Raw genomic sequence first — 22,797 nt, forward strand, 5'->3', positions numbered from 1 at the left:
TATATCTTACCTTTTAGGAAACAACAAGCTCTGTATCAATCTTTTTGTGTTACAGAATGATTAAACTAGAGTTAAATCCAAAATAAAACTCCAAACAGAAATAAAGAACTAGGGAAATGAAACACCATCTTAAAGACTTTGGGAAAAGATAAATTTCTGGAAAATGACCTATTATGGAAGCCAAAAGAAAATATGTAAATGCTACTTTGCGTTCTCCATGAGTAAGAAGACATAGTCCCAATGAGATGGGAGCAAAAAGCCTTAAGAAGAAAAGCAGGTTGATTTTGAATTAAGATAATAAAAAGAAACAATGCAAAGAAAGTAAATATGAAACATAGGAATTAAAATCCACACTGAAATATAGAAATGACAGATTAATATAGATTTTAATCTAAAATATAGATTTTAATCAATGATTGGAAGTCAAACTTGAGAAAGAGTGTGTTAACCTATAGATGAGGGTGATGATGAATTGAAAATGATGAGGAAAGATAATAGGTCATTGAAGAGAGAACCAGCATAAATAAATGTATGGATATGCTGATACTAACGCCAAACAATTGGAAGAGAAGCAGCCATCAGAGAGAAAGTTGAAGGCAGCTTGCCTGAACAGAAAAAAGTAAGGCCTAAGTTTGCATATTGAAAAGGATCGTTGTATTCCAGAAAAAAATAAAAATCAGTAAAAACTCATGATTGCATGTAGACTAGCAAAAATTTTCAAATACAAAGATAATGTACCTCTGCCTACAAAAGAAAAAAACACTATCAGACTTGTTTGCTAGGTTTTTTTTCTACATGACATAAATAGCAGAAGATAATTGAGAAATATGTTCAGAGTTTAATGTAAATTCAATAAATCTGTACCTTAGTTGTTGCTTATGTGTATCTCATCAACCACAATGCCATTTTTGGAAAGAATTATTCAAGGGTATGCTTAAGTCAATGAAACATGAATCAAAATAAATTCTGTAGAGCTGTTCTGTCTCATAAAATGTGGCTGTCGAGGACTTGAAAGGTGGCTAGTCCTGAGTTCTTTAAGTGTAAAATACACATTGGGTTTTGAACAAAAATAATAATATAAAAGGCTTATTAATAATGTTTATATTGATTACTTGTTTAAATGGTAGTATTTTGGATTTATTGGTTCAAAGAACGTTATTTATTAAAATTGATTTTGGTTGTTTATCTTTAATAAATATAGCTACCGGAAAATTTAAGATTATACAGTGTGGCTTGTATCTGTTCTATTGGACAGTGGTGCTGTAGATGATAAATTATTATGTTAGAAAACTGATGACCACCAAAATGAGGTAAATGTATCCTTAAGATCACATAGCTACTGGACATAAAGTTAGAAAACAAATTAGAATATTGAAAATAATAGAACAGCACCTAGCACCTCTTATGATGCTGTTCTGGTGCTTTAACTGATTTAAAGATATTCAAAACATTATTGATACTTTATTTTTTGTACTGTCATCATTATTTTATTTTAGTGGGCATAAAACTTCAGCAGGGCTTTATTAGGTTCATTTCTGACCTTAGTACCCAAGCCCCAATTTTCCTACCCTGTAGGAATTTTAGGAGCCTTATTCCCCCAAAAGGAGAGGATGCCTACAAACTCAAGTCATAGGTATTTTGAGAACCACTGAAGGTTTCCAGGGTTTTATTTTTATTTTTATTTTTTAAACCTTTTTGGAGAATTAAACCTCTTCTTCCCTTCATGCTTTGCAGGACTCAACTTCTCAGCCTTCTGCCAGCATAGCATTTGCGTATTTTTTCCTTTATCAGGAACCCAGTTGATAAGTCACTTGTCAGATTTAAATGGGATTACCACATCACCTTGGGCTCCTCCTGCCAGCAGTTTATCAGGCTGCCACCATTAGATACATTTCAAAATGAATCTCTAGTTATTTTGGATTTAGATTCTTCTCATCTCTTTTCTTGCCTTCTTGTCTTTTCTTAACCCATTAAATTCATCTTGCATTATTCATTCTCCCTGCAGCCTGAACCTCCTTCCTTAAAGGAAGCTGCCAACTGCCTCATGCAAGAGACTACACAACATCAAGCCTCTGTCTAGTTGCAGATGGGGTGTGTCTTATTTATTGTGTGAAAGGATGTCTTTTTCATAGTAAAAAATGCAGACATTCTGCTTGATCTACACCATGTGTATGTTTGTTTACTCATAAATAAAGTACAGTGTGCTGTATCACCCTGAACCCTGGATTAGGAGAATGAGCATTTGGGGTCAAAGCAATAGGTGTTTTCTAACTCCATGGGTGGTGTGATCTCTTGGAAAAATAGTGTTCAATCGTGTTTCAGTAATACTTACTTTGAAGGGTTGATCTGATGATTAAATGAGGTAATGCAGCTGAAGGCATCATGACAATGCCCAGCGCATAGCAAGTACTGAACAAATGTTGGTTACGTTTGAATCTGAGCACTTGTTCTCTTGATAAGCTCAGTGCTATGGATGCTGCTGCTGAGTTAATGCTCTGGAAGATTTATACTCAATCTGGGTGTTCATGGGACAGGAGGGAGGATTTAGGATTATTTTGTTCTTAGAAGGTACTCTTAGTACCCGTGAGCGGGTAGGCTGTTATTTAAAAGTGGACCTGGATTCATTGTAAATGTATGTTTTAAACTCTAGGGAAACCACTAAAAAAAAAGTTAAAAAAAAACAAACCCAGCTATTGGAGTTCCCATCGTGGTGCAGAGGAAACGAATCTGACCAGGAACCATGAGGTTTCAGGTTCGATCCCTGGCCTCGCTCAGTGGGTTATAGATCCAGCGTTGCCGTGAGCTGTGGTGTAGGTCACAGACACGGCTCGGATCTGGTGTTGTTGTGGCTGTGGTGTAGGCCAGCAGCTGTAGCTTGGATTGGACCCCTAGCTTGGGAACCTCCATATGCTGTGAGTGCAACCCTAAAAAACAAACAAACAAACAAAAAAACCCAGCTATAATCAATATGCTAAGTAAGAGAGAAGGTGGAATCCTATAAGATGCTCAGTTAAAAACCACAAAAGGCCAAAAACCAGTGGAAGACAAAAATAAGTGCAAAAAACAAGGGCGACAAATAGAAAACAGTGATAAATATGGTAGATATTCATCCAGTTATATCAATAATCATTTGAATGTCAGCAGTCCAAATGTACCAATTAAGACCTGGTTAATAACATCCGTGTGGCTGCTCAGTATTGCCCCCGCGTGCTGGCTTTCCCTTGCCCTTCCCTGATTCACCCCTCTCTGCCCTCCACGCCTGCCTCCTGAAATCACTTCCAAGGAAACCACTTGCCACGAGCCTTGTCTCAGGGTCTACTTTCTAAGTAAACTAGGCCAAGCATCAGAAGCCATTCAGGATGGGCTAAGAAAGGCCCCTTTCTCTGGGCATCATGGTATTCTTTGTTTCAGTCTTAGTATGTTTGCTGTGATATATATTTTACTTAAAATTGACAGAACTATGCTCATTCACTTTTCACTTTAAAGGTTTATTTTTTTTTTGAAAAGCATTCCATTATGTATTAATTAGTTTATTCAACAAACATCTCTTCAAGTCCTGTTGAAAACAGTCATGTGTTTACACTGATAGTTCTAATCCAGATCCAAAGCCACAAGATTCTTCTTCACATGCTCTCATTACCCACTTATATTTTCCTTCTCCAGAGTCAAGACCTCTGGATCCCTGCATCCTTGTGATAATGGTTCATTCGCTCTTTCCTGAGTTCCTCGTGACATAGTTTAGATGACTACTTTATGACTGCTACTGACTAGAAACCTACTACGGGAAGTTCAGGATTTCTTTGCAGTGTGTGTTTATGTGTGTGCCCTTGGAGTTGGCCTCTGAGGATATACAGTTAGAGTAGTGTACTCAAAATGTGTTTAAATTAGCTCTTGTTTTCCATGATGGTTATGTTAACAATTTGATATATGGATAGACTTGTTTGTTCCTATTGGTATTAAGATTTTTTTTTTGTACTTTAGCCTTTTCTAGGGCCACTCCCTCGGCATATGGAGGTTCCCAGGCTAGGGGTCTAATCGGAGCTGTAGCTGCCAGCCTACGCCACAGCCACAGCAACATGGGAGTATTAAGATTTTTTATTCCTTTTTTATTTTATTTTATTTTTGGATATTAAAACATGGCATAGTCTGAAAGTGAAAACTGTTTGCAAAGTATTTCATCTCTAGTGTGCTCTGCCTATTCTCAACCCACCCCCTACAGGTAATCATTTTCATGTTTTCTAGAAAGTCTGTGATTCTTATTTGTTTTTTGCGGAGACATGCAAATTCATTTCCTCTGTTTTTTACCCAAGAGATAGCATAATACAATATCAAATACTAGAGAGAATAATAAATAATTCATGCATGTTGCTTTTTCCCCACTTAGGATACATACTGGAAATCACTCCTTATCCGTTTACAGAGATCTTTCTCTTTGGGATAGTAGTGGCACAGTGGTTAACAAATCTGACTAGGAACCATGAGGTTTCGGGTTCGATCCCTGGCCTTAATCCGTGGGTTAAGGATTCGGCATTGCCATGAGCTGTGGTGTAGGTTGCTGACTCGGCTCAGATCCCGCGTTGCTGTGGCTGTGGCATAGGCCGGTGGCTACAGCTCCGATTAGACCCCTAGCCTGGGAACCTCCATATGCCGAGGGAGTAGCCCTAGAAAAGGCAAAAATACAAAAAAAAAAAAAAAAAAAAAAAAAAATCATACAAATCCAGAGTGAATCTGTGTTAAAGGTCTTATTTAACTCATTAATTGGTGAAGAAACCAGTAAGATGTTACAGCTGCTTTGATGCCGAGTCCAAAGAGCAGACAAATACACAAGCCCATCAGGACTGCTGAGATGAATTGCTTGTTGGATGTAAAACTGGCAAAACACATCAGTATCTACAGGGCAACGAGTCATTGCATTCCATGGGACACCCTTGACATTTCTAAACAGAAGTCATTTGCATTCCTATCAGTTTTCTCCAATTTACAGAACTGTGAAGTAGCTGCAAGATAATGGAAAACGGAGATAACAGAGAGAGGGGAGCTGGCCAGGATACCCAGCAGACTTTTCCTCCATTCCCATTTCAAAGTCTTTAACCATTTTTCTCAACACTGTTTATGGAGGGGTGGGGACACAGGGTAGGGGAAAACTGTTTCATTTTTACAAAGACTGCCTCTAGTCTGGACCCCTCAGTAGCTGCCTTGCATTTTGATGCCTCTCCAAAGCTTCTTGAAGGCAGGGATGGTGTAATAAAGGCTTCTGTATGGCTTGAAGCATTTAGCACAGAGCTCTGAAGTTCTCAGCACTGTCCTAGAGTACTGGAGGCACAGACACAAGTCCCCTTCTGTTGAGGGTTGGCGTGTATCCGTGGACTCATGCCTCAGGCCTATCTGCCATTCCTAAGTCTTCCCATGTTGTGCTGTGTTGTTCACCAAAGCCGACGGTTGTCAATCACTTGCCTTCTGAAAGAGATTAAAACAGAAATAGCAAAATTCTCCTTATAAGGCTTCATGTTATGCCAGTTTCCTGGATCTCTCTGGGGTTTGTGCCTTAGGGCCAGGTTATAGGTGAGACAGCGCTAATGAGCTGTTATAATTAGATCCTTGTGGCTGGAGCCCAAGTTTTACTTAATTACAGTGTTTATCAAGTCAGAGAATGGCTGGAACACTCCAGGACAGGGCAGGGGCTCTGATATTGCCCTTCTTTAAAACGTTTATTATTATTTTAGTTTCTTATTATTGTTTGTGTACAGTGAGAAGGGTCATTTTTCACCCACTTTCTCATGCTATGAAAACTTTCCTTCTCTATCCTGATAGAGGTGTTTGCTGAAATAGAGTATTCTCATGTGAACTGTGTATTCATCACCTGCATGCTTCCTTTTCATGAATATGGAGGGGATCTTTGCTTGTATTTTCTATCTTGAAATGTAACTTTTCAGAACACAGTTCAGCTCAGAAGCTGCTTCACTCCCAGCATTTTCTGAGGGCATCAGCATTTGCCTAGATGCTCAAACAGAAACCTCGGTCCATCTTGCCATCTCTTCCTTCATCCTCTACACCCAATCAGTTACCAGATCTTACAAGTTCCACTTGCTTATTTCCTAAGCCCACCCATCCTTCTCTGTCTTCGTTATCACTGGGCATTCCAGACCCCTCGTTTGCGCATGACCAGTTTTCCCTCGGGCTGATCGCTTAGTTCTAGGTTCCTACATACTCACAACTGGGAAACCCACTGTGTTGCTGGTTCCCAACATTTTCTTGAGCAAAGATTTCCCCCCCCTCCTTAAGTTAAAAAGTAACAAAACCAGTCAAAGGCTATGCCATGAGAATAATTGTTCTCTGGGCTCTCAAAGGTCAAGAGAAACAGGCCGTTTCTATTTTCACAGTTTCCCAGAATATTAAAAACTGTGAGGAAATGCCACAATAAGTTATAAAAATTGTGTTACTGACAGTTTGCATTTAACACATTAATAATTTTAACATGAGAAAACTGTGCAACGTAGTTATGCTTTTCACAAGAAAATTGGAGGATTTATTAAAATAACAATTCCTAATGCTTTATGGATGGTAGTGTTTGGGTATGGGGAACACCTTTATGGTACTGTGATAAGCATATATATATATATATATATATATATATATACTGAGGAATACATTTGAATGTAAGCAGCTGACAATCTAAGAATGTAATGAGGATGTTTTCATATGTCTCACATCTAGAAACCTGGAGATGAGGGAGACCAGGGAAGCCATTCAATTGTGTTGTCAGGGACGCAGGTTCTTTCCACCTTTCTACTCTCCATAGGCAAGATGTTGGCTTTTGTCACCTCATGGTTACAAGACGGCTGCTGGAGCTCTGACACATATCTACCTTCCAGTAGGAAGAAGAGAAAAGGGCAAAGGGGATAAAAGGGAAAGGCCAAATTTAAAGGGACGAAAGTGTTTTTCACCTGCTGAGACTTTACTTTTTAATTTGGAAAGAGACACTAGTCCTAGGAATTACCACCTATGTTTTATTGGCCTGAATTATAGCATATGGTTAGCCATAGCAGTAAAGGCGGCTGGGAAATAGAGTATATTGTTTTCTGGCCTCCTCAAAAGAGGAAGGCAAGTAAAAAAGGAGTTGGGACTGAGTGTTGAGTGGATCCCGTTTATAGCTTCTGCCACAGTGTTCTTTCAACTCGTCAGTGTATCTTTGCAGCTGTAGGGACAACTTCTGCCTGGGACCCCTCATGGGGAGGTTGCTTGGATCACATGACCTTCCAATTCACTGACTGAGAAAATGAGGAAAACGCTGTTAGGAATTCATTGGTGCCTTTACATACATTCATAGTTTACTAATCACATCCATTTATACTTAAAAATGGGTCATGTATGTAGACTTTGTCTTGCCTACAGATGCAGTGGATTCACAGAGCTCTTCCTCCAGCCCTGCTTTCCCCTCAGGTCCACGGCTCCACAGTAGTCTAGTTTCCTCTTGGGAACACAGAAGCGGTCCTGTCACCTAACCTTGGTTAAAAATCTTTAGTTCTTTTTTTGCCTACAGAGGAGTTCTAAAATGCTTAGCGTTTTATTCAAGGCCCTGTACAACCAATCGTTGGCCTTATCCCTGGTCACCGCCCTCTCACTTTGCTTCAGCCTTAATGAACTGCTTTGTGGAGTTCCCATCATGGCTCAGTGGTGAATGAATCCGACTAGGAACCATGAGGACATGGGTTCGATCCCTGGCCTTGCTCAGTGGGTTAAGGATCCGGCATTGCCATGAGCTGTGGTGTAGGTTCCAGACGCGGCTCAGGTCTGGTGTTGCTGTGGCTGTGGTGTAGGCCTGTGGCTGCAGTGCCAATCAGACCCCTAGCCTGGGAACCTCCATATGCAGCGGGTGCTGCACTAGAAAAGGCAAACAACAACAACAACAACAACAACAACAACAACTGCTTTGTTATGCCTCTGAGCCTTTGCATGTGCTGTTTGCACCCAACGCTCTTTTGTCTCTTCCCGCCTGCGTTAACCCCATATCAGGTGTCATGTTCTCTGTGGAGCTTGCCCTGGGCCCTGAGGCAGGCAGGTGAGCCCTCTGCCTCCTGTGACGCCTTCTTTGCTCCTTAGGTTCAGTGTGTTGCCCATTTATTGTGAGTGCTTATGGGCTGACGCATCCCAAGGGAACCTGTCTCATTCATCTTTCTATTTCTAGAGCCTGGAATGAAACCTGTCATATTGAGGGAATTCAAATGTGTGTATTGAATGAATAAATGAAAGGATGAAGGGGAGTTCTCATTGTGGCTTAGTGGTAATGAACCCGACTAGGATCCACGAGGACACAGGTTCGATCCCTGACCTGGCTCAGGGGGTTAAGGGTCCAGTGTTGCCGTGAGCTGTGGTGTAGGCTGGCAGCTGCAGCTCCAATTCCACCCCTATTCTGGAAACCTCCATACACCGTGGGTGCAGCCCTAAAAAGACACACACACACACACACACACACACACAGAAGAAGAAAGAAAAGAAAGGAGGAAGGGAAATGGGCAGGGAATTTACAGTAAGGCCTCCACTGAGATCAAATTTAAGAAAACAGGCTGCTGCTTTGTCTTCCTCCTCAAACCAGACCTTCGTTAACACAGAACCAGACCTTCATTCATAGGAACAAATCTTATTAAAATATGTGTTTATGGCTTTGAAAAAGCTGTCTTGCATTTCAGGAGTTGGAGGGGGGCTGTTTCCTGCCCCTCATGTGCTTTAGTTTTCTCCTGATTGACACAAAGGCAGTTTGGATGTGGGACACCCCAAAAAGCTCAGTCATGGCCATGGTCATTAAGAGTTGTTTTCAGACCCACAGGTGTCCTTGATGAAGCTTCAGGGATCCGCGTGAGCTGCTCCCTTTTGTGTGTGAAGTTCTTTTGATCTTAGCTGCAGAGACAGGCTTCAGGCACAACGCACTGTGGCGATTTCTTCTGTTGTGCCTGCGGATGGCTGGTCGGGGGCATCCCACGCGTGTAAACATCTGTTCTCGCCACACCTGTCTCGTGCTGTGCCTTAGCGGTCACTGCTCCTCACCCCTCCGTCCACCCCTTCCTGTGCCCGCAGAGAGTCTCTGAATTAGGAAGATACTCCTTCTGCCTGGATGGGGTAGAAAAAGCCTCCCCCCCGCCCCCCCCGGAGGGATACAGTTCCATGGACATGACTAGGAGACCTGACGGTATATCTGAGCAAAGATAAAGGCTTTCTTTCTTTTCTGGGAAGAGCATAACCAGCGTTGGCCAGAGCCCATTGGGTAATGGTAACAGTCATGCCCTTAGGCTCTATTTTAAATAAAAACTTGCTCATAGACTTTTGAAATAACTATATATTTTTATTATCATTTATTTTGATATCTATTTGTTTGTATTTTTAATTTTTTTAAATGGCCATACCCATGGCATGTGGAAGTCCTGGGCCAGGGATTGAATCTGAGCCACAGCTGTGACCTATACTGCAGCTGTGGCAATACCAGATTCTTTTTTTAATTTTTATTATTATTATTTTTTTATTAAAGTATAGTTGATTTACGGTGTTGTGCCAGTTTACACCGGATCCTGTGGCCCACAGTGCTGGGCTAGGGATTGAATTTGCATCTCCACAGTGACCTGAGCCACAGTCAGGTTCTTAGTCTACTGTGCCACAGCAGGAACTCCTAGTAACTTTTAATTTTAGAGCATTTTTAGATTTGTAGGAAATTTGCAAAGATAGTACGAAGAGTTCCTATACATCCCCTTCTCCATTTCTCCAATTACTGAGCTCTTATATTAGTGCAGTGCATTGACCACAGTTAATGAAACAATGTTAATATCATCATTATTAACAAAAGCACATCCTTTACTCAGATTTCTTTAGTTTTTACCTGGTGTACTTCTTGAATTTCAGGACCCCATCAGGATACCGCATTTAGTCACCATGTCTTCCTAGGCCCCTCTAGGTGGGACCGTTTTTCAGACTTTCCTTGTTTTTGTAATAACCTTGACAGTTTGGAAGAGGGCTGGTCAGGTGTTTTGCAGAATGTCTCTCAGTTGGGATTTGTCTGATGTTTTCCCTATGACTGAATGTTTTAATAAGTTTTATTATTCTTTATAATAAAATAAATGGTAACAGATCAGGGGATGACTGCTATTGAGATAGTTTGTTGATACTCACGGATCCAGAAAGAGAGGGCACCTGTCCCACCATGGAGGCCATGCTGAGAAGCACGGGTTGTTATGAGACAGGGGGGCGGGAGCACATGTGGACAAGTGCCTTCACTGTGGTTTCTATGGGAAGGAATGGCCCACACAGGGTAAGCAGGCTTAAGACTGGCTAGTTTGAATAATTTCAGTGTGCTCTGGGGCACAGAGGCTGTACCCCGTTGTCTAGTACCTGCCTGAGGTCACTGGGGAGGGTGCCTCGTGGCTCAGAATGTCAAAGCTTGTAAGGGAGGTGTTGGGGTGTGGACTCTGGTTTGGTTGCTTTGTGTCTGAAAAGCATGCCCCTGGGACGGGGACTCTTCCCAGAGGATTGAGGGGGGAGATGAGGAAGGCAGGAGGCCAAGCCACAGTGACTCAGGTGTATTATCTGATCGTCCAGAACAAGGCATGTCTGGGATATGCATGCAGGGCAGATGTTAAAACACCAAAGTTACAGAAGCTGGAAACATGCTTAATACACCGGAGTTTGGTGTTTTGGGGGGAAAGACTAGGACAGTCACGTGCTGCTTTCCTCACGTCATGTCAAGGGTACCCGACATCATTGTGGATGTTCACCTTGATCACCTGGCTGATCAGACCCTGTTTTGTGGCACCGGATCCACTGCAGGTTTGCCTGTAATGTTCATCTCCCATGTTTGAAGTGTTTGAAGGGTAGGACGTTAGTAAACATTCAGTGTCACTTTCCTTGAATCTTGTTCTCCCAGAAGAATAAACCTGCCTATAGTGGGTTCTAGTTCTTTTTTTTTTTTTTTTTTTTTTTTTTTGCTTTTTAGGGCCGCACCTGTGGCATAGGGAGGCTCCGAGGCTAGGGGTCGAATCGGAGCTACAGCTGCCAGCCTATGCCACAGCCACAGCAACACCAGATCTGAGCTGCATCGGCGACCTACACCACATCTCACAGCAACACCAGATCCTTAACCCACTGAGCAAGACCAGGGATCGAACCCGCAACCTCCTGGTTCCTAGTCAGATTCGTTTCTGCTGCGCCACAGCGGAACTCCAAGCCTATTTTTGTATGTAAACTTAAAAAAATCCTAGGTGCCCCCCAAGTTGCTGACCAGTATCTTTTGGAATCCTCTGATGCTGGTGGAGATCATGGCAATTAAGTAAGGAGGGTTCCTGCCCTGCTTTTGAAAATCCTGAGATGGACAAGGCAGGACATGGAGCTGGTGGTAATTCACATACACACCTTTTTTCCCCTCATGCCTCAGGGTCGAAGTCGCAGAACTGTCTGTGGAACTCCCTCATCGATGGGCTCACAGGCAATGTCAAGGAGAAGCCACGGCCAACCATCGTCCACGACCCCCGACCACCGGAGGAAATCCTAGCTGATGAATTGCCTCAGCTCGACAGCCCAGAAGCCTTGGTGAAAACATCCTTCAGGTTTGGTGGATTGCAACTGTTTGTTCCTTCTTCCTTGCTTGTGGAGTTATTTCAGTCCAGTTGGATGCATCATCAGTGTGGCCAGTCAGCTACCTCATTTCTTTGCACTGAGTTAATTAGAATTGATGAAGTCGTGTTGGAATTAATGTTCGCTGGACTCCTGGCTGGATTTCCCGAATGTAGCGAAGACCCTCTCAGTAGTTAAGTTGCTGTGGGTGTTTAAGCGGTATTGGCGTTTAAATGCTGAGGCAAAGGATTTCCTGATGTTGGCAATTTGAATTGGATTAATGAGTCTTTTGCTTCAAAGGAGGATGACACACGGAGATAAGTGCACAGGGAAAAAGCACGTGGTGGGAATGCATTCAGCCCTGTGCCTTTCGAGTCCCTTGCTGGGGGAAGGTTTCTAGTTGTAAGAGACGTGAGAGCTGCTGCCTCCTGAAATGAAGCGAGGTTCTTCTTGTGTGGTTTCTGAGGGGTTCTTGACTCTGTTCTTCGTTTAGCCTTGCCTCTTTCTGCAAAGGTCTCTTGTGTTTTCTTTTTGTTTCTCGTACTCACTTTCATCACGACACCACTGCTTCACCTTCTTATCCATATTAAATAGAAACCAGTCTGGGTATGGATGTGGGGTATAAGAGTGATTTTTTTTTCCCCCCCGAGGGAGTTTTTCACATTTACTTTTGAAATACCCAGTAGTCCTGTATTAGATTTAGTCATTTTTTGCCAGCCTGCCTCTCTCCCCTCCTTTTCCCTCCTGTTATCCTAATCTTACTTCTTTCGTTTTTCCTTCTGTTATATAGGGTTTCATACTCTCCACATGGCTAGTAGAACATATAAACTTCCCTTTGCTGGAGTTCCCGTCGTGGCGCAGTGGTTAACGAATCCGACTAGGAACCATGAGGTTGCGGGTTCGATCCCTGGCCTTGCTCAGTGGGTTAAGAATCCGGTGTTGCCCTGAGCTGTGGTGTAGGTTGCAGACGCGGCTCGGATCCCACGTTGCTGTGGCTGTGGCGTAGGCCGGCGGCTACAGCTCTGATTAGACCCCTAGTCTCACCTCCTTCACATGCCACAGGTGTGGCCCTAGAAAAGGCAAAAAGACAAAAAACAAAACAAAGCACTTCCCTTTTCTTCCCTCGTAAACAAATCAGACAACTCTTGGGGTCCCTGAAATGTCCTTGATTAATGTGCTTTCTTTTGGATCTAGGTGATGTGTATAGTTGCCCAGTAAAAGGCATTTCATTGTGTGAAGTTTCTTAGTATAGACTGGATTATAGATGAGGTCTGAGAAGGAGTGATGAATAGGGGCTTGGACTTCTTTATGTAATGTGGCGGGACAAGAACTTCAAGGCACATGCCTCTCATATTGCTAGTGAGGGCTTGCTTACTGCCTTGTGAGGTTTCCATGAAACCCACACAAGTAGAGAGAAGTACATTCTATGAACCTGCAATTTTTTTTTCACAAGTGCCGTAAGAGAAGAGGAGAGGGCAAATAGCTCCCGTGGTCTGTGTGTTTACATTGCCACACAGCTCTGGTGAAATCAGCCCTTCATAGACTGTCTTCTGGAAGCTACGTCTCCACCCCAGACCAGGTTCCTGGTCTTCTCGATGAGCAACTAACAAGCTGCATTCATGAAAAGAACATCTTATTTGCTAGCCCGACTTCATTTCCATCATCCCTTGTGTTTGCATTCCCTCAGCATGCTTCAACAGAGAAAAATGTACTGATGGCCATGTGCTTCTTTTGATCTGCTAGTTGTATCATGTGCCAATGTCTCGCTTCCAGAAAGAGATTAAGTTATACGTTTGTAAAGGTCAGGACTTATTTCGATTCCTTATAGCACTTGGGGCAGAGGGAAAAACACAGCAGGTGTAAATATGCCAGTCCTACAGCAGTGGAAGCCAGAACTATTTTGGCATGGGTTATTCATTTATTGATCTCCTTAATACAACTGTGTGCTATTCTGGAACCATCCTTTCTTCCAAAGAAGATAGTTGATTTCAGTGGCAATACTAGAGGATGAATGTTCTCTAAGGCAGCTGTCGTTAACATGTGGCAGTCATGTCAGTTGTGAGATTTGTTGTGCATAAATATTATAAGCAAGAAATGGAACAGCTTACTGATGAAGAAATAAATTAGAGCAGTGTCAAGGTTGCTCTTATAATAATGTCGCTTGTTTTCGGTATGCCTTTTGGATTACAGAGGAGGAATGCGTTATAGCTGGATTTTAAAAAATGCTGATAGGAATCCATCACTGTGTGTTCCCTCACCTCCTTCTTCACTCCAGGAGTGGAAAAACCTGAGAATAGCTGACTCCAGCGTTAGTAACTTTGGAAATCGAGGAAGCCCGATGTGTTAGACTCCTGCACTTTTAAACTTCAGGGCTGCATCTGTGATCAGTGCTCTCAGGCCCTAAGAGAACTTCTTTAACCAAGCAGTATAGCCGTCTCTTGGCTGAGATTGAGCTATTGAGTTCTTTTTTCTGACTCTGAAATTCAGAGCCTCTCAGCCACTGTGCCCTGCGTGTGTGTGTGCCCTCACCCGTGGGCACACTTATACACACCCTCCCACACAATTAAGGGATCTGGGCATGGACTTGTGAACATCCTGCCGTCTCGATTCTGCAGAGTCAGGTTTGCTGGGGAGGAGCAAGTGGGTTCTCATGAATTGGCATCGTCCTCATAGCTCCTTCCACAGGGTCGTTACCACAACACCGGATACGTGACAGCTTTGGATACTCCCTTCTCTCTCTCCTTGTTCACACTTAGAGGGAGTTTGGAATCTGGGGCCGAGAAATGTGGTCACCAGCTTTTATTGTCAGGTAAGACCCAAACTGCATGACATTAAAGCCCAAGGCACCAAATTATCAGTAAGTCTGGTCTCTCCTTGGGGTTCTTCTCCCTAACTGTGCCCATGGACCCCAGGCTTACTGACGGAGTTGAAGAGTCAGCCCGCCAAAAAAAAAAAAAAAAATGGAGTTCCCACTGTGGCTCAGCGGTTAACATATCCTGCTAGTATCCATGAGGACTTGGGTTCGATCCCTGGTCTTGCTCAGTGGGTTCAGGATCTGGCAGTGCTGTGAGCTGTGGTGTAGGTCAAAGATGTGGCTCCAATCCTGCTTTGCTGTGGCTGTGGCGTAGGCTGGCAGCTGTAGCTCCAATTGGACCCCTAGTCTGGGCACCTCCTTATGTCGCGGGTGTGGCCCTAAAAAGAGTCAGCCTGCATCCTGTTCTTGCTTCCTACTACCTGCCAGTGAGGGTCTCATGTTGAAGGTGGACTTGCTGACCTCAGTTCTAAGTCTACACCAGGAGTCCAGATCACCTGTTTCTTATGACACCTCTGCCTCTGGCTTCCTTCCGGCCACCTTTCCTGACACCTGGCCTCAGACAGCTTTGCCTAACAACGTTGTCCTCCAAGGGAAGGGGCCAGATACTTCCTTTTATTTTCTCCAAAAATCTTTTCTATGTCTTTGCAGGTATGTGGAGACAATTACATACAAGCTATTTTCAGGACAAAGAGTGTATATTTATTTTGTATTTGCATAGTATTTTCATATAAGTATTTCTTTCTAGATGAAAGGGACAGTCTGCCCTAAATTAAATTTTAATCTCTATTCTCAAAGGAAAGGAAGGGTCTCTACATTTATAAATGGTGGCTGTTTTTCAAAAAAGTTTCAGAAGTTTGTATGTTTCAGTTTCTCCTGGGTCCCCTTTTACTACAATGACAATGATGGGTATTCTTATATTGCCAGGCATGGCCTTAGCAACCCAAAGATGATGTCCATTTTAGAGATGGAGAAACTGGCCCAGAAAGGTAGAACTTATAGTTCTGATTGAGTTCAAACACAAACTAACAAGGACTATTACTTATAAATTGGTGGACACCAATGGCAGAAGTCAAGGTTAACTTCGGTAGACTTTAAGGCCCTACTTTTCATTCTTATCAGCCCCCCGGAATCCTTCCCCAAATAAATATATCATTTGCAAGCTAACACAAAAGGCAGGCTTGTGATGAACCTGCACTTTCAGATAACTCCTCTTCCAGCCAACTACCGCTGATGGACAAGTTTTTATGTTAGTTAGCACTAATGTCAGAGGGTGTAGAAGAAAGTGAGAATTCAATAAGCCGGAGTTCCCGTCGTGATGCAGTGGTTAACGAACCCGACTAGGAACCATGACGTTGTGGGTTCGATCCCTGGCCTTGCTCAGTGGGTTAATGATCTGGCATTGCCGTGAGCTGTGGTGTAGGTTGCAGACACGGCTCGGATCCCGTGTTGCTGTGGCTCTGGCATAGGCCGGTGGCTACAGCTCCAATTAGACCCCTAGCCTGGGAACCTCCATATGCTGCGGGAGCGGCCCAAGTAATGGCAAAAAGCAAAAAAAAAAAAAAAAAAAAAAAAAAAAAAGAATTCAATAAGCCAATTTTAAGATAAAGATTTTGGAAAATGAGAGGCACTGCCTCTTTTCCCCAAGGCGTGTAAGTTGATAGTTTATAGCATCTCAATGCTGAACACCCTCCCTGACACTCTGCCCTGCAGTCCTTCGCTCTGCTGGGCAGTGGTGATGAGACAAATGCTCCATCTCTTGGGAGAAAGACACCAGGGCTTGAAGGGACAGGTCCCCTCACTGCAGTCCAGGTTCCCAATCCCAGCCAGTGTCTCTGGAAGGCATCTTGGCTTTGTGCTGTGTTGCACTCGGCTTTAGCCTTTACCCCCCATGAAAGGGACATTCTAAGCTACCCAGGTAGGAAAATGCAGCTTCTGAAAGTGGCTCTACTTGGGCTTTAGCTTCAGTTCTGTTACTGCTGGCAAGTTGCTTCGTCTCTTGAGCCTCTGTTTTTCTTTTTTTTTTGTCTTTTTGCTATTTCTTGGGCCGCTCCCGCGGCATATGGAGGTTCCCAGGCTAGGGGTTGAATCGGAGCTGTAGCCACCAGCCTACGCCAGAGCCACAGCAATGCGGGATCCGAGCCGCGTCTGCAACCCACACCACAGCTCACGGCAACGCCCGATCGTTAACCCACTGAGCAAGGGCAGGGACCGAACCCGCAACCTCATGGTTCCTAGTTGGATTCGTTAACCACTGCACCACGACGGGAACTCCCGAGCCTCTGTTTTTCTGACGGCCCCATCTGAGGGTTGCACCTAACTAAGTTGCACTTTAGTTAGGTTCTCAAACTAAGGGTACTTCACAGTCACCTTGAGGGCTTGTTCAGACAGACTCTAGGGCTCACCTCCAGGTCTGGGTGGGATCCTGGAACGTGCCTTCCTAATACGCTCAGGTGGTGCTGTTGCTGCTGGTCCAGGGACTACACTTGGAGAGCCACTGGACCAGATGATATTTAATCTCCCTCTGAATGCTAAAATATTTTGCTCTGTTAATTTGAGCAGGGCATTTCTCTAATCTGGCCTCGGTTTCTTCGTATTTCAAATAGGAATAAAGACGCCTCCTCCTCAGGGTTCTCGAGGGGATTTAAAGGAGATAACACACATGAAGGAGGCAGGCACAGTGTCAGCATCTCACGTGTGCTCAGGAAGGACCACTTGTGTCTTCCCACTCTGCTTTGAGCATGTACACACAGAGTGAATCAAATCAGACGTGAGTTTGTGGTTCCAGGTGCAGACACGGTGGGCTCTGAAAGCTCATGAAGCCTCTGGCATGAAAAGTCTGTTTACAAAACCGGAGACTTTTGAAAAGACGAACGTGGAAACCATCACTCAATGCAAAGGTCTCAGTGTCCAGAAAGTAGACACTCCTGGGAGCTGCACCCCAGGTGCCTGTTTTCCTGTTCCTGTTTCCTCCCACCCCTTTGAACCTCTTGTGCTGCTCTGGTTTTTCTTAAAAGAGCTGAGAGAGTAAGGTGAACCTGGAGTTTAAGGAAGGCAGACCCGTCCCTCCCGTCTGTTTAGTGATGGGAATCTACCTGCCTACCGCTAGAGGACCCAAGAGAACAGGAAAGAGCTGGCTGCTGAAAACGCTTTTCCTCCCCAGCTTCTAGTGTGTGCATGTGCAAAGGTGAGACCCAGCCCAGGTTGTACTGGAAGTCAAGGAAACCCGTATTTATTGAGCATTTGCTGTGTCCAGGAAGTGTGCATTCATTTGCTCATTTAATGTCCCCAAATCCTGGCAAGGTGAATATTGCTTTTCAGTTGTACAAGTCAGGGAGCGGAGACTCAGAGAGATCAAATGACTTACTCAAAACCACCCAGCAGTGGAAATTTCAACCCAGTCCACCTGACTCCAGAGCCTTACCTCACCCCCATGCTCCTCTACCATCACATCACCTTGGCTTTCCTGCTTCTGGGTTTGCTGTTGGTGAAATAAAATAGCGTGACTGGTTCCAATTAATTTGGATGTGCAATTTGGATATATTGTTTGAGGCTTATCCTGTGAGACTGACCCTGTTCTGTTGCATTAAATCCTTTTTCTAGTCCAAATTTATGTTTTTAATATGCCTACCCCTTTTGCATAGGAGCCCCTTTAAGGTAAATTTTGTGTCCAAAAAATTCCTTGAGGGATTCTATTAAATGCAGATCCATATTCAGTATGTCTGGGTTGAGCCTGTGAGTCTATGTTTCTAATAAGCTCTCAAGTGATGGGATGGTCCAGGGACCACTTTCTAAGGAGTGAGGCACAGGCTTTGGAATACCACACGCATAAATCTGCAGATGCTGTTCTAAATCCTGGGATTTGAATCATGGTTTTGAGTCTCAGTTTCCTCATTTTGCAAATGGAAGCAGTGAAATCACAATGCTGACCTTGGGTCCGGTTGCTTGGATTAAGTGGTCTGTGAATATGACACTTTTTCTCTCCGTTTTCAAAAACCTATTTAGGAGTGGATTGAGCCTCTATACCTCGGCCCCTTCTTCGTGACTGGATTGTGCAGTAAGCCCCAGGCTGGGAATGTGAGCTCAGTGGGTGCTTAGTGAGCAAGGCTGGCCACTGGCCTGACCTGCTTGGGCAGGAGTGGAAGTTCTGGAGCCGTCCAGTCATCGGCTGTCTCCGTTACTTACCTTGAACTGTGTGACTCAACATGGGTTGAGTTGCCAGGTTTTGATAATTTTGCTTCTGGAAGAAGAGCTTGCTCACTCCCTAGAGAATCACTGGGGGGCTTGATGAGCTTCCCTTCCCACGTAGAATGGACTTATTTGGGCTTTGGCAAAAGGGCTTCTGATTCTATACATAGCTTACTAAGAATACGTTCCAGAGGGCAGAACTGCATTGAGCCAACAGCCTCGGCCGTAGATGAGATTAAGGCATTGTCAGATCCCATTTAATGGATTGCGTTTTCCTTGCAGAATTAAACCGTTGAACTCATCCTCATTTTGTCTTTTGGCAGTCATTTTTCCACCAGGGGCTGTAGCCAAGAAGCTAGTTTCTGCCTTGATCACTTTCAGGAAATGTGCAATCTGGCTGATGATATGGCATGGTGTGGGGTAGTGTCCCCTGCAGCTTCAGACTCCACCCCAGGGTGAATCATGGGTTAAAATTCCCAATTAGCTCATACGCAGCTTTCTCTAGTGCCATATGTTGGTCACCCACCAGGAACTTTGGGGACCCGTACTGTCGTGACTTAGTGCTGCCTCCCTGGAGTTGACATTTTTCGTCTCTAGTTTTTGCTATCCAAATTTGTGGAGTCTTGCTCAAGTCTGTGAAGGGGAAAAACATGAAAGAATGAATTCTTTGTGTGTGTGTGTGTGTGTGTGTGTGTGTGTGTGTCTTTTGTCTTTTTAGGGCCCCACCCACGGCATATGGAGGTTCCCAGGCTAGGGACCTAATCAGAGCTACATCTGCCGTCCTATGCCAGAGCCACGGCAATGCCAGATCCGAGCCGCATCTGCGACCTACACCACAGCTCACAGCAATGCTAGATTCTTAACCCTCTGAGCAAGGCCAGGGATCAAACCTGCAATCTCATGGTTCCTAGACAGATTCATTTCCTCTGTGCCATGACGGGAACTCTGGATTTGTTTCCTCTGTGCCACGATGGGAACTCCCAAAAGAATGAATTCTGATTTTTTTTTTTTTAAAGCTCAGAAGAGTTGCTACTGCAGCTTTGGCTTCCCACAAGAGAAATATTTAGGCTTCTCTTTGTAAGCAAGTTTTTATAGACAGATTTTCCAGTGTTGGAAATCGACAAAGCGTATATCACGCAGATGCCTTTCCTGTTTCGCTCTTCCTGGTCCTTCCATGGTGTTTTGGATAAGGGGGAGTTTGTCTCTGTGGTCACCATGTCACTGCACCTCTCACTTCTCTGACCACTTGACCCATGGCCCCTGCCTCTGCATAAGAATATTTGTGCCTGTGATGGCTCAGCCTGTGTTTCTCAAGGGCACTTTCAGTCGGCGACTGAGAATGTCAGGGATACTAAGGGGTGGCCATTCCCGGAGACATGGGACTCCTCTGACACTTACATTGGTTCAAGGACTCCCTGACAGCCTTGCCAAACTCTGCTGAGAACTGTGCTGTGATATAAGATGCTGCCACCCAGCCTTCTTTCCTTCTCTCTTTCACTGGGAGTCAGGCCTGCGTCTCATCTGTCCCTGACTCCTTCCCTAAAGTCTTACAGATGTTCCTCCGATAAATTTCTTGCTTGTCTAATCCTGCCTTGGCACCTGCTTCCCAAGGACCTGGGCTAATGCAGTCTCCCCCTCCCCATACTGTGATCCTCTGCTGGCCCACTGCGACCAGCTCTGTGCTGTGGGCACAGCTTCAAAGATACTAGCCTAGAAGCCCTAGGCCAGCTTTCTCTACTTGATTTTATATTTTATATTTGAGGCTGCATCTTCCCCGTGGGCTCTAGTGGTGGGGTGAACATGGGGCAGGCCGCCGTTTATTTATTTTTTTTAATCTTTTGTATTCTTATTGCCTACAAAAGACTTTGCTGAAACATTGGGATTAGCTAAAGAAATGACAATATAAGAAGGGAGCATTTGGACTCACACCCCAAACAGAATTGTTTCATTTGTCCAAGGGAAATGCTAAAGAACATTGGACATAGGGCAGATGGTTTGCTCACTTTGGTACCCAGCCAGTGGACCTGTCTCCAGGGCTGACTTCCCCTTGGGAGCGCATCCTTCAAACCAGACACAATCTCATCGGGCTCTTGGGGAATCCAGGTTCCCACCCTTTGGATGGTGCTCACCTGAGGTGCCCTCATCCTCTCAGCACGCGCTTAAAGCTGAACAGAATAACCCCTAGCAGCACGTTTTGCAAAGTGTGAGTCATTCTAGGCTGATCCCACAGGGAGGAGTGGGGGCTGTAGTGCTGTCAGCATCCCGGAGCCTCCATCCATCTCCCTGCCAGTGTGCAGCGTGGGTCCACCCCCAGGCCTCCCAGTGAGCAACAGGAACGTCTGTCATGGGTCCCACAGAGACCTGAAGTGTACAGGGAGGCCCTGGAGTTCCCTCTGAGTGAAGGATGGCTTCCTGCCCGCTCTGGCAGCACTTGGGATCCTGAGGTCTGGTCACAGTTCTCATGTGGTTCTGGATCAGATGGTCTGGCCTTTAGCCCTTGGCTCCTTTGACCCCATGTCCTCTTCAGGGGCCAGCTCCCCAGTCACAATCCAAGGTAGTTTCTAAGGTTCGGCCACAGGAGCTTGTGGGGACCTCTGGGGCCTGTCCAACCCATGCAGAACCCAAAAGACAGTTTGGAAAAGCAAAAACTCAGCCTTCCTGTACCTAACTCACTACTGCACTGTGGACTTTCTGGCTATGGGTGGATGTGCATCTAGAAAGAGCTGAGAGGGTCTCACCCCTGCCTCCTGTGCCTTGGTTTCCTCCCTCTTCAGATCCAGCGCCACCCCCTCACCCCCCACCACCCCAGGTCAGAAGAGCTGGGTCTCTGGCTTCCTGCTTCTCCTGCATTATATCCTCTTCCTTCCCAGGCCTCGGGCGAAGTCTCGATGGTGGATGAGGTGAAAAGACAGATTGGCCTAACTGATACGGGGCCTCCACCAGGAAATACCTCGAAAGCACCAGATGTTATGCCTTGTAAGCTTTCAGTGATGAATGATTTCATCTGGTTTGTTTTTCTGCAATAAAATTAAGGTTCCCCAAATAAAAATAAAGCAGAACCCTTTAAAACTGTGCCCCACAATCATACAAGTCTGGGTATCCATTGCTCGGTCACTGGTCGCTGTCCTCAGCAGTGAGAGGCCTGGGTTATGTCCATTATTAACCTCACCATCAGGTGACCTTGTGTTTTGCTCTGTAGAAGTTTTCATTCTCACTTACTGCGTTAGGGCAGGGGTTCCGCTCCTGTTAACAGGAGAGGAGCAGTTTCCTTCTCGTTGAATCTTTCTAATGACAGAGACTCTCTTCCCATTCAAGTGCCCCCTGCCTTTTCTGCCGTCACATCCCCTGCCTGGCACTGGAGCCGTATGAGCTGAACTAGACCGATGCTCACTTCCGCCCCCTGGGCCTCACATAGATCAGTGTTGAATGGCACTCGGTGTAACCGTGAAACAGGCCACCGTGTCATGATGGAATAAAAGGGAAGCAAAAGAGACTGCGTGAGCCGGGGTCAGGAGGCAGGAAGACATGCCCTGAGTGGAAGGAGGTGTTGGATGTATGTCTAAGGTGCGTGAAAGGGACGCAACGTTGGAAAGGTGAAGTTGGGACCAAATAGAGCAGGACGCTGTTTTACCACAAGAAGAAGGTTCCATTTTATTCCATAGGCAGAGGTCTTTGGAGGTCTTGGACATCTTTGGGGAAGCAGAAAAAAGATTGCATATTTTAAAAAAAATTAAGTTGCAGAATTAGGAATTATATTTTTGTGCCTCTGTCCTCTCCACGTAGGAGCATCAGAATTAAGATTCCCTGGCCTGCAGCAGAGCTGGAATAATAGAGCTGGAGAACAGCATGGGATCTAAACACCTGTGGAGGAAGTGCATGGATAATCCGGGGAAGAAACTTGTGAAAAATATGCTTTCCCACATGGATTGGAACGGGGGCCATTTTTTTCCTATTACTTCTAAATGCAGTGGTCGCTAATGGTTATTGAATAGACAGCCCCATAACTGTCGCCCAGCGGCTCCCCACTTATTGATGACTGTGGTGTACAGCCAGAGGTGAATTTGCTAAGATGTGCTGCCTCTAGACCCCAGAGGCTCGCTCGGTTGGGGAAGGATGGTTATTGGAACAAGAGCTGTAGACACGCTTGTCCTCCTTTGGAAGAGGTGAGGATTCTGGCTCAAGGGGTGGATGGAGTCCAGTACTTG

The 22,797-nt window shown here is 44.8% G+C and overlaps 1 protein-coding gene across 4 annotated transcripts in view; it reads left to right on the forward strand.

Moving 5' to 3' along the window:
* The window catches only part of PDE1C (phosphodiesterase 1C), a 592,240-nt gene that overhangs the window by 202,057 nt on the left and 367,386 nt on the right, over positions 1-22,797 (forward strand). For all 4 annotated transcript variants that reach the window (XM_021079205.1, XM_021079206.1, XM_021079207.1 and 1 more), the window contains one exon: positions 11,414-11,585. In XM_021079205.1, coding sequence (XP_020934864.1) covers positions 11,414-11,585 — 172 coding nt within the window. The remainder of the gene's footprint in view (positions 1-11,413; positions 11,586-22,797) is intronic.

Source organism: Sus scrofa, chromosome 18 (assembly GCF_000003025.6).
Source record: "Sus scrofa isolate TJ Tabasco breed Duroc chromosome 18, Sscrofa11.1, whole genome shotgun sequence".
In the NCBI taxonomy this organism is placed as follows: Eukaryota; Metazoa; Chordata; class Mammalia; order Artiodactyla; family Suidae; genus Sus; species Sus scrofa.